General features: G+C 41.6%; 2 protein-coding genes across 3 annotated transcripts; one reads left to right on the top strand and one right to left on the bottom strand.

Moving 5' to 3' along the window:
- Positions 1-2,562: 2,562 nt before the first annotated feature.
- Positions 2,563-9,629, top strand: LOC131693056 (alpha-(1,3)-fucosyltransferase C). The gene is made up of 2 exons (XM_058980538.1): positions 2,563-3,630; positions 9,182-9,629. The coding sequence occupies exons 1-2, from the start codon at positions 2,870-2,872 to the stop codon at positions 9,618-9,620; spliced, it is 1,200 nt and encodes a 399-aa protein (XP_058836521.1). The 5' UTR covers positions 2,563-2,869; the 3' UTR covers positions 9,621-9,629.
- LOC131693065 (glyoxalase domain-containing protein 4) lies at positions 9,622-11,260 on the bottom strand. 2 transcript variants are annotated; one of them, XM_058980552.1, is made up of 3 exons: positions 11,006-11,260; positions 10,788-10,837; positions 9,622-10,396 (listed from the first exon to the last, which is right to left on the bottom strand). In XM_058980552.1, exons 1-3 carry the CDS (start codon positions 11,093-11,095, stop codon positions 9,676-9,678), a joined length of 861 nt encoding a protein of 286 aa, XP_058836535.1. In that variant the 5' UTR covers positions 11,096-11,260; the 3' UTR covers positions 9,622-9,675. The 2 variants fall into 2 exon arrangements, with proteins under 2 accessions (XP_058836535.1, XP_058836546.1); XM_058980563.1 differs by lacking the exons at positions 10,788-10,837; positions 11,006-11,260 and adding an exon at positions 10,454-10,640.
- Positions 11,261-11,708: the final 448 nt, after the last annotated feature.

The raw sequence follows: 11,708 nt of genomic DNA, 5'->3' as shown, positions 1-11,708 counted from the left end.
TCGCGAATGAAAAAAAACCAAAGCATCGGTCACGTTATCAGCGTTCTCTCTGATGTTATTCAAGCCAGCGCAAATAGTTTCTTTTATCTTGTTTGCATTGTCTGAAGAACAAACCGTTTATTTATTCTAGTTTTATTCTAGTGGTGATCTATAAAGATTTTTCGGTCTAACATGGTGGTCATTGGCTCCTGATCTTTGCGCATGAGACTGAGCATTCCTTAGGTGGAACATTTGCTAAAGATGAAAATGCAGCTTCGTTTTTCGGAAGTCACCTTTATCCAGTTGGAGCATGTCAGGCACGCGGGGGTGATAACGTTCAACAAATTCGGCCAGGCGAATAGATTTTTTTCGCAAAACATGTGACACTGAAATCAAAATTCCTATATCAACGAATTCAATTACGTGATTTGCCACCATTTACTTGCAAAGTGGCCCTTGAAAGATTCATGCCGTATCTTGCAGAAATGGAATCCATTACGGAGGATCCATGGAGGAACTACTTTCAAGGCATTTCAAATAGTGAGAAATCTTGTTAACCAACCCATCCCTTCCTACCTTACTATGCAGTACTAAACAGAAGGGGGTGATACGATTATACAGAAAAATTTTTGTACATACCAAGGAAAAACTAATACGCGCCAGTTCTGCGAGCAGAAGGCTAATTACGGACAAGCCTGCCCAGAAACCGCTGAGAAAAGCTTACCTAACAGAACGAAATGCCAACGCCTAGCCCCAATATCATTCCCTAAAGCACAAACAGTTGCAAAATTTGTGTCTGCTGTTCAATCAATTATGACAACAGCGAAAGCCCGCGTCAAGTAACACAAACTAGACAGCTAATACCATCAGTGAAAAGGCTACTAGCAATGACAGAGGAATCACGCTTGCGATCCGAAAGGGTGTTTCCCCGACAAGAAAGAAGATCCCCGCCCGCAATAAAAGACCCGCGGCTCCGTAAAGCTAACGCCTTGACCCGTGTCTAATAAACCAATCAAATAAAAAAAAATACCGGATTACAAACAAAAAAGACGAAAGCATCTGAAACGAAAATTCTTACTGAGAGTGGATAACCTACAGCTGTAAATAAACATAACCAAATGAATCAGCATTGGCTGAACACAGTTGAATCGCCCAACATATTCAAACTACACTCCCTCCAATTAAAGTACGTACATTAGCACAAAGTGTAATAAGCCACCAAATTCCAACGGACAACAAAAAAACCCTTTTTTAGGACTCGACACACATCACACCCGTGTCATCGAACCTTCCCTTGGTTATACTAATCAATCATATCACCCTTTATTTTTGGTACCAACCCATGTGCCTGTGACTATGTAGTAACTCTACCTACCGGACAAATCGGACAAAGTATGGATATCGAAGCAGGCCGTCGCGCTACAGTATGGCTTCTTATCTCCTGCTACGCTTGTACCGTGTGGCGTATGGAGCTCAACCTTCAACAGTATTGTCGAACTACCCCAAGTACCTCCTCCTCCTCCAGCCCAGAAGACAGCAGCAGGCGTTGCGTGGAGCTCTTGTCATAGATTCTCGAAGCTTGATATCGTCCGTCAGAGCAGCGTGGAGAAAATGATTTGTTTTCGTATACATCTATAGAATGCATAGTCTCGCAGCAATCAGTCTATAAGTCGATTTCAGCAGAGTGATGGTTTGAACAGAATGCTCCATCACTGACACTGCGTTGGGCTCTATTGAAGGAGAAAAAATGTCCGGAATGTTATTGTTTCGCTCGCTTAGAAATGTTGCTTTTCAAGACGCTCCGTCAGTAATGGAGCATTCTGTTTAGCCCTTGATGATTGCAAGTATAGGAAAATTACGTCATCGTTTTCCGGTGGTGAATGACCAAATCACAAATACCTAATGATAAATTAATCACTACATTCTCGATTCTAATTTGAACAGAAGTTTGTTTGTCTTTTTTTTTTTCCTACGGGTCGATGTGGTTTATATTTTTATTGGAACTTTAGCTGATTAGCATATTTATCACATTTTGTCATAGAGGAGTTACATTTTACCTAGTTCACCATAATTACTTGCTTGTAATCAAACTTTTCAAGAATCATTACCGTCACGCGGGGGTACCTGAGTTTCTTACCGTTTAATTTAATTGATACTAAATTCGAAATCAAATTGTACATTTAATGAAATCACGGTTAATTTATGTCGTAGGTCAATCAATTCAAGCACGGCAGCCCGGGGATGGTCTCCTGAACGCGCTTGGTTGAAGTTAACGTCGCAATTAACGTCCAACCGTTTACACTGAAAGGTGCGATTTCCGGCTCATAGATTATTTGAGGAAAAACTAACCTCAAATTTGGATCCGGAACCTAAAAAATCAAACGTTCTTTGAACCCTTAACGTCTACAGACACCTCGTGAGAACGACATTTTTTTTGTTTTGTTTGCACCTTCTATCGCTACATAGAAGGTATTACTAATCGGTATGCGTGTACATTCCTCCCCTCTCGAACGGATTGATGGGGAGTAAAAATCGTGGGGTTTCTCCACTTGCAACATATTCAGTTCGAGCCGGCATGCTATCAGTGGGTGAAGCTCAGATAAGGTGCGGTCACAACGTGCGCTTCGTAAGCCCGAACAAACAGCCATTCAAATCAGTTCGATTAGCTGAGTGAACGGAACGACTTGTACCTGATTTTGTTGTCGCTCTCTAGAGTACTGTTTCTACTATCAATCCCCACGCCAAGTGATTCATCAATGCGCAGTTAGTGTCATAGTCGATCACCCGAACAGCTGCAAAGACGTTTTCATCAACCGAAAGAAGAAAAAAAAATGTGATTCAATCAATCTGCACGTTTCCCGAAAAGCCGCTTATCTTCACACCGCACACTATGATTAGAAGAATGAAACGAGCCCGATTCGTGCTGTACCTATCGATCGGGACGGTTTCGCTACTGTTGCTAGTCATCTTATTCGTCCACACGCAATGCCTTCGACCGTCCATCAGCTACTACCAGATCCTGGAGGAAAGTATCCAAAATCGCCGCCCGGATGACCGCAAGTATATCCTATTGTACACCAATTTCTTCGGTAACCGGAACTGGTACCTGCGAGCGGAAACCGTTGGTCCAGACTTCTTCAAATCGATCCAGTGTCCGGTGACGGATTGTGTTCTAACAAACAACCGTGAACTGCTGAACGGAGTGAGCGACTATGACGCCCTGTTGTTCCACATCGCGGAACCATGGACGTACTCACTGTTCGAAAAGGTACCGAAGATTCGTTCCCCTCGGCAGATTTACGTGGCGGCTAACATGGAATCGCCGGCCCATACCAAACATCTGCTGGAAGGTGATCATGACTTTTTTAACTGGACCATGACCTATCGGCTGGATTCGGATATCATCTGGAACTATAATTATTTTGTCGAAATTGATACCGGTTACATAGTAGGCCCTGCCGACAGACCCCAGTGGCGTACGGGTTGGGAGAATTATTTTAACGAGACGCTACTGGAATTGGTGCAGGGAAAGACTAAAATGGGTGTCCAGTTTGTGTCGCATTGCGGGGCGTTTTCCCGGCGGGACGAGTTGGTGCGGGAAATTCAACGGCTGATGGAGGTGGATGTTTATGGAAAGTGTGGCACAATGGAGTAAGTTGACGACTGTTTTGGCTTGTTTGAATAAGATTGTCGATAGTGTGATAACGGTTGCCACAATGATGGCAGTAGGCGGGGGCGTAGTTCTACGCTAAGTGGTTTCCACATTGTCTCTCACAATTTGTCCCGCTCGAAAGGCATTAGTCATAGGGGCGGGGGCGTTTGTTAGTAAACGGAATATTTATGCTTGTTTATGGTTGATGAATGAAATATGGCTTTGGTCATTTCGGGTGATTGGGAACCGGGATATTAGCGCCTTGTCAGAACGGACCAAAACGAAACATTGTCAGGCGAGTTGAGCATGTTTACGTTCAACTCTACTCGCCTGTGCTAATTGCCCCCAGGAACAAATGCGATTTGTGAATGCGACTACAGAGCTTTTTTATGGCGGCTGAAATGGACTTGATTATTTTTCGCGTTTTTCAAACATGACGGTTCATGGTTGGCTTAAGTTTACATCATTTTTCAAACAATCCGCGCGGTCGTGGAAATGTATATAAATATAGTAGAACAAGTTCACTGACCGAAAGCCTTGATGAACATCAGCCTATGATTAGTTTTAGTATGAAATAAACATTTGTTCACTAATGCTTTCTCGAGCTTGGCAGTTTGCCACAGTGATTACTATAAAGTATATTTATTGGTTTATTTAAGTACACGAGTCCGATATTATTGCTCACAATTTTCATATTTTGGGGCGATAAAATAGCGCATTCAGGGGTCGATTCAAGGGCGGCTAAAAATGACGGCGGTGAACCACTAAAACGATGCATTTGTAATAGTTTCCACTTGCCAGCAAAATGAAGGGTACTTAAAGCGCCCGCCCAGATGTGAAAAAACACAAAAAGACCCATAGGATATTCAAAAATAGAATTATATTTTTTGATGCTAAATGGTTTAGAATGTAATGAAACGTCGAGATCTACTGCCACCCTGATTTTTTCAAGATAGCCTTTATGAATCTTGGAAAATTCTGTATTTGGCTACTTGTACTTTATTTTCTATTTCTTAAAAATTCATGAAACAACTGATGACTCATAAAAAATTGGTTTGAAAAAGTTGCTTCACTAAATTTCGAAATTTCATCGATTTTTGAAACATTTGGCCCACAAAAAAAAATAAAAACTGCATTCCCAAACTCAAGCTCCATCTCAATTCAAGAATTATCTTTGTACCACAAAGACATTTTTTTTAACATTACACCAAATCTCGACGCTTCATGACATTGCTTTTCGATTGTGCTCAATTTTTGCATGGGGACTTTTTTTTCGATGCACCAATACTTTTGGGGCGCGTCCGATTTGAAATTTCAGGAAGACCATAAATGTTCTTCAGTTTTCACTTTGCGTCTGGCTCTAGGTTAGTGCACAAATGAACTCTCCTGAATTGACCCAAATGATCCTAAAATGGATGTCGAACAAGATTCCTCGCCTAAGACTCCGTGCTTCAGTAGCCGATCTTCTTTCGGATCAAATATAGTCCGCGAAGTAGTCTAATATTTCACAAGATGCAGAAATATTCAGCTATGTCAGAAATCTCGCAAGTTCGCCTTGATAAGTTCAGAATTGTGATATTTACTGTCGACAAGACTTTCATGAATAACTAACGCGTTTACATGCCCGCTCACAAAGTTGAGATCGATGGTGTAGTAATCGATTAAGAATTGGCATGCGTGGATCTACTGAAGAACGGGATTGTCTGTTTCAATGACCTCTTGCTCTAATGAGCGAAGATTTTAAGTGACAATCGCACTGGACGGGACAAAATGGGGTGCCCTTTCAAGCTAGTGTCGGGTGACCTTTTGCGACACTGCTTCGCGTCTTATTCGACAAGGCTCGTCTGCATGGTTGGTTGTTTGAATAATTTTGTTCTCTCTCTTGAAAGGTCGCTAAATATACCGGCAAGAAAAAGCTCTGCCACAAATCCGAAGAACAGCACCTGGTCTTAGACTATTCAGAAGAAATAAAATATTTCCAACGCTTCCAGGAACCCCAAAAATCTCATGTGACATTTCAACAAGAGATCTAACTTACTGCAGGATTGGTTGGACTTAGGTTAGGCCCTGGTATGGATACGGCATGGGCTTGTCTTCTCGATGATAATTGATCTAGCTTACTCCACGATCTTTGCTATAGCTTTATAAAGCCGGTCTACTTTACTGCCCCTGACCACATTTCCGGTCCCCTTGTTCTTATGAAACTAAGAAAACGAGCGGAAAAACTTTGCAATCATTTTTCTTAATTTTATTGAAATTTAAAGTCTTTGTCTTGTACGTTGTTTATTCTGGACTAACAGGACCGTACCGTAGTCTTCTGGCGCCTTTGGTAGAGTCTCAGTTATGCGCCTTTTCGCTGTCTGCTTTGGCTTTCTTTATCAGTTTTAAACAATAATTTTATGTGTACCTGGGAATGATACTCCTATCCTGATTTATTTTATGTCTGGGGTGGGGGCCAAACTGGCCAACCGCACGCTACGGCTCTGCCAACTACGCAGTGCTCGCGAGAAAGATTTTTACTGAAAATGCTAGCTTACCCAAATTATATGATCTATACCTGAAAGTGTATAAGGAAGAAATAAAGAAGATGAAGACGAGAGAGCTGTATTTGGACATTGATGATTTCAAAGAAGATGTAATTAAGGTATATGTAATGGAAATTGCAGCTGGCCAGGATATGCCAAACGTGGGTGGTATTTCGAACCCGAATGGAATTCATTACTGAGATTTTTCGCCAAAATATACGGCGCGTGCCCAGACAATGTGCTCGATGTCGTGATAGACTTCGCCAAAAGCATAAAGATTACTCTACCTCTACAAACCCAATACTTCGCCATGGTTGGAAACGAACCTGATATTACACTATTAATATTACATCCATATACCTAAACCAAGGCTTCGTCGATACCTTCAGGACAATAGAACGTAGCCGTAGCTCCAAAATCTGTGCTGTTTCATGATATTAACAAGTTAGTCTTCCGTAGATGTCACCTTCTAACGAGTCCACTTAATAAAAGAGTCCGCCTCTTCATCTCCCGGAATGGAGCAATGGAAAACTTTTGAACTAAAGTAATCTAATAAGAAATCGCGTGTTTTACCAAGGAAATATGGAGAGTACTTTCTAGATTTTATCGGACGGTGAGCCTCAATGGAGCTGAGGCTGTCCGAAATGATGGTATAACGTTCTGTGGGCAAAGCGTCTATTATCCCAAGGGTATACTGAATAACGAATAACGATACAAACCAGCGAACAGATAGACGAACCTTGTCCAGAAGGACATAGTTAGAAAGAAGACCCGGTGTGGGTCGTCCAAAGTAAAATCTGGCAACTGTCATCCGAAACGAGTTTACTGAATCCAACTTCTTGAAATTTAATACCTGTTAGAGTGAAAGGATCGCGAAGCAGTCAAACTCGAACTTCAACAGGTTTTCGTATTTCATACCCGATTCGGAGTCCACACCATCAATCTTCACTGCCCTTGTAGGTACGTAGACGCGTTAGTATCGCGTAAAAGTCTCGCACCAAGCAATTTGTTTTACCTGGGTGACATACACTATAATACGTATCTTATTAGCTCGAAGTTGTGTTATTTGGGTTATCGCCGAGTATTTGACAATCAGGTTCCGAGAAAGTTTCAGTAACCTCGCCGATTTGTTTCCGGTCTGAAAGTACAGCATCCAAGGCCGACATTCATTTTGCAGGTATTTTTTGTACGAAGAGTATTGGGAGAATCACAGTGGGAAACATCTGTGATTTTCGTGTTAGTGTCAGCAGGTCTATCATACTCGCCCATTTACGCACGAGGGTAGCACGTTGTGCAAATGGGAATGAATCTTAAATTCAAAACAATAGTGCAATAAAAATGAAAAGCAAACTGCTTCGCTGACAGCGATTGCTCTACTCCAGCAGAAATTGGGTTACCACCACTGGCAAGGCTTTTACCCGGAGAATTTTAATGACCTGGTAATAGACTTCAGGGAACATATCAAGCGATCGCTCAACATTTATTATTTTGTATTACTCAATGAACTAAGTATGCCCTCATTCATTCCTTCTGAATCTAGTCAGGATATCACTTCAGCACTAGCTGTTTGGAATATTACCAAAATAAACTCACATTTGCAAAGTATGATGCGCACAGCTATTCAAAGCCGTTCACATTACGTTGTAAATATTTCAGACTTGTAACGGTTTGGTAGGTTTAGTTTTGTATTGAATTTCAATCCCCGGCTAGTCGCAAAAAAAAATAAAAAACCACCAGCCACTCTCGCTGTGGAGGATAGGCCGAACGAGCATTGCCCTCCAACGGAGCCAACGAGAAGAGCAGATAAGTAGGATATCAGCACTGCCTGAGAATCACACTACCGTGTCCTCCAGGATTCTTTGTAGGGAGCGAAGAATCCAGTTTTTCGCCACAATCGCAGGGAGATCGCAGCAAAGGAGCCGTAGCCAAAATCTAAGGTCCGCTAAAGCAGCAGCAAACGTCAACACGAGAAGAAATTGCTATATGTTGACCCGGCCGGATGAATTAGACCAACCGCATCAAGCACATAAACATAAGCAACGGTGAAGTGATCTGGCCAAATTGAAGAAATTTAACTTTTTTAAAGCATTTTAAGCTGAGCGGCTTTGTGGGCTGTACAATAATAAAAAAATAGCAAACAGCGGAATTTTGTTTTCTAAATGATTGGATTTTCTTACGAATTCCGAAGTAGTTCTAAACATCTTGGCCACCTTGAAACAAAGGGTTAGTGGAGCTAATAACCTAGAAGTGATAAAAGCAGTCTTCAATCATTTAAAAAAAATAGTACAAAAACAGTTTAATATCTGTTCACCGGGCCCGGAAAAATTGATGTAAAACACGGATGTCCGAAGATCGCTTCCAAAAACCGGAGTCTCCGGGTCAAATCCGAAGGGGTGGCAACCCTAAGCTAGAACAATATATTTAATTCTTAGCAATTACAGATCGGCGACAAACAAAGCTTGACATGACGGGCATGACTCGTTCGTTCATAAGTGACTTAGACCAATAAAATCAGGAATTTGGTACCAAAATTATAATAGTTTTTAGACCTTCCTGGTATCACGACTACACTGGTTTATATGGGGAATTTCTATGTGAACGAACTTATCAACTCGTACCTCCGGAACCGGAACTTTGATAGCGTTGTAGGTTTCCGACAATTGGTTCCAGAATTTAGATCTAAAATTCTGAAGCGCTGCTATTGCACAGTTCATGAGGCAGGCCATGCCACAGAAACGTAGATGAGAAAGTGGAATCAGGGAAGTAGGAATATTTTTTCGCAATATGCTCTCAACTCTCCGAAAGTCGCGTAGTTATTGACAATTAGGTGATTACCTGACGCGCTAAGATAATTTCGCTAAAATTTCATGACTTCTGGAAAGCCAAAAAGAAAGAAGGAGAAATTAGGTGTATCCAGTTACTGTTTTGGTAAACTGTTGATGTTAGGTCTAAAAACATTAACACTGAGAAATTACAAATATTAAAAACCATCTGTAACGCCCCTTTTCAACCCATATAATTCCAGATGCCCACGGGGTTCGCCACGCTGTGCCCAGATGCTAACCGAGGAGTACCACTTCTACTTTGCGTTCGAGAACAGCCTCTGCCGGGACTACATCACCGAAAAGATGTACAACTCAATGGACAGTTACATCATTCCGGTGGTATTCGGTGGAGCCGATTACACAAAATTCGCCCCACCTCGATCCTACATCGACGTGCAACAGTTCAAGACGGTTCACCAGCTGGTCGATTATCTCGACTATCTTGCTCGGAATCCACGCGAATACATCAAATATTTCTGGTGGAAGGAACACTATCGAATCAGTGGAGATCAACCATTCTGTCAGCTTTGCCGAAAGTTGCACGAGATAGGGGCACAGGAGCGGACGCAGTATTACCGCAACATCAAACAGTGGTGGTTCGATGGAGCATGCGAGAGGGATGCTAGAATAAAGTTCTGACGACTGAGACTAAGCACAGTTTAATTTAACAGGTATTAAAACAAATTAACTTTTATTACTCTTGGAATGGGTCTTTTTTGATGTACTTGTCCAACTGACCGTCGCTGGCCGGATCAACCTGGGACAGCTCGGTAAATCCCTCTTCATCCACGAAGCAAATTTCATGCCCGTCCGGATCGGCCAAAATAATAACACGAACGGTAGCCTTTCCGGGAGTATCCAAAGAGATTAGTGGCGTTAAAATCGTATTTTTCGATTTTTTAATCGTTTCGTCAATTATCGGTTGCAAATCTAGTGGAACGGCGAAGGCAATTCTGCCGTAAGCCTTAGCACGATCCAGCGGAGCTTGTATTCTCTTTAATTCCAACACAAACCCGTTCTCCTGATAAGCCAACTGCACCGAACGTTCATTTTTGACAAGCTGCTTCATTTGCAATTCCCCGTGCCAGTATTGAATGGATCGCTCCAAATCGGTACAGTTCAGCGTAACTTTTTGCACCGGATCCGCACCTTGACCCGATCCGACGTTTTCGTTGATGACGAAAAATTTGTACCCATCGGGAGATACCAGCAGAAAATGTTCATCTTCCTTTACCATCGGATAGTTCTGCTTCGTCGCTCGTTCGATCACTTCAGTCGACTGGATAGTGATGCCACCGAAATCGTTTCCCAGGGTGTACTCCTTGACACCGTAGTTGTAGGTCAGCTCGATTACAAAGTGGTCGGATTCCGGGCCGTAGCCGATCATGGTTTTACTCCATCGGTTGTCGTAGGGGCTGAAAAAAAAGATGGATTTTGTTACGGGGAACTTTTATTTTGTGTCGTTCTGTTACGATTTAAGTGTAGTTTCAGATAGATTAAGTTTGTTCCAGTACACGCTTCTTGCTTTTAGTAGCTTGTTTTTACTCCAGTTTGAAACCAGAAGATAATACGGGAACTATTCTCACCCTGCTTGCTCCGGAGTACTTATAGTTTCTCCTGGTATTGGAACAAACCTATTATAATCCAGTCTGAGTAGTTGGCCTTCGTAAGGCTTCATCAACGGACGTTCGATTTTTAAGACGGTTTTGCCTTGAGAAATTAAATTTCTTACTCCGTCTCGAACGGTTTACATTATTATGAGAACGGTACGACTTTACTAAACGCATCGCAATTTAATTAACTTACCCATTGCAAGCGGCGTCACAGCCCTGGGTAAATTCCTCGTGCCGCAACACCTGTTGCAAAAAGAAAGAACAGCATTCTGATAAACATTCAACTTCTTACTTGAAGATTGAACATGTCTAATAGCAACACCTTGTCCTTGAAAATTGCATTCATCATGCTCGCATAGCAATATCTTAATGGAACTGATTAGTCACTGAATGCTTGCTAAAAATAATTACCTTCATTCCAAGAATTTCACGGAAAAAGTGTGCATTTTTAGCACGGTTTCCGATTTTGAAGACATAGTGCAAGGCCCGGGCGGAAATCATGCCGGTTTTTTTTTTGTTCTTACAGACGAACGTTTACGGATGAAAAACTACCGTTAAGAAATGATAAGATAACGTTCGATATAATCTGATGAGAATGTAATTGAGTATATAAAAAACAGCTATTCCAATAGGAATCCCAAGTGAGACTGTTCACGCACTGTGTTTTGTTTTGTTTATTATTACATGTGCACTTTCATCGGAAAACAGTCACTTTACGGCAATTTCTAATATCATTGGTACACTGAGAATTCGTTTTATCTACTAGGAGGTAATAGATACGCTGAACCAATGATGGAAAACGGTTATTAAACGAATTTTCAGAATTTTGGTGCAAGATAATTCACTCTCTAAGGGAAAATTACTTTAAATCCAAACCAATCCAAATGATTTTCTGTAATAATACAAAGCTTCCAAACAGCTGAGAATATGCTTGTAAATCTATTAACCAACCTAACGCGAAGCAATTTATATCATCAAAAAACGCGAATTTAAATTTGACTAACACAAATGAAGAGTGAGTGAGAGTTGCATAACTTGGAGCTGACGGCTTGTCAAAATTGACACTAATTATGATATGTGAAACGACACTGTACGGACAACTTGTATTTGTATG

This window comes from Topomyia yanbarensis, chromosome 1 (genome assembly GCF_030247195.1).
Source record: "Topomyia yanbarensis strain Yona2022 chromosome 1, ASM3024719v1, whole genome shotgun sequence".
Classification (NCBI taxonomy): Eukaryota; Metazoa; Arthropoda; class Insecta; order Diptera; family Culicidae; genus Topomyia; species Topomyia yanbarensis.
The sequence above is the reverse complement of the archived record's forward strand: the minus strand, read 5'-3'. Positions and strand labels throughout refer to the sequence as shown.

Excerpts from the sequence above, each read along its gene's own strand:
- LOC131693056 (XM_058980538.1), top strand. The coding sequence starts at position 2,870 with ATGATTAGAAGAATGAAACGAGCCCGATTCGTGCTGTACCTATCGATC. Across the intron at positions 3,631-9,181 it reads GGAAAGTGTGGCACAATGGA|ATGCCCACGGGGTTCGCCAC; the intron begins GTAAGTTGACGA and ends ATATAATTCCAG.
- LOC131693065 (XM_058980552.1), bottom strand. The coding sequence starts at position 11,095 with ATGATTTCCGCCCGGGCCTTGCACTATGTCTTCAAAATCGGAAACCGT. Across the intron at positions 10,838-11,005 it reads GTGAAATTCTTGGAATGAAG|GTGTTGCGGCACGAGGAATT; the intron begins GTAATTATTTTT and ends TTTTTGCAACAG. Across the intron at positions 10,397-10,787 it reads TGTGACGCCGCTTGCAATGG|CCCCTACGACAACCGATGGA; the intron begins GTAAGTTAATTA and ends CTTTTTTTTCAG.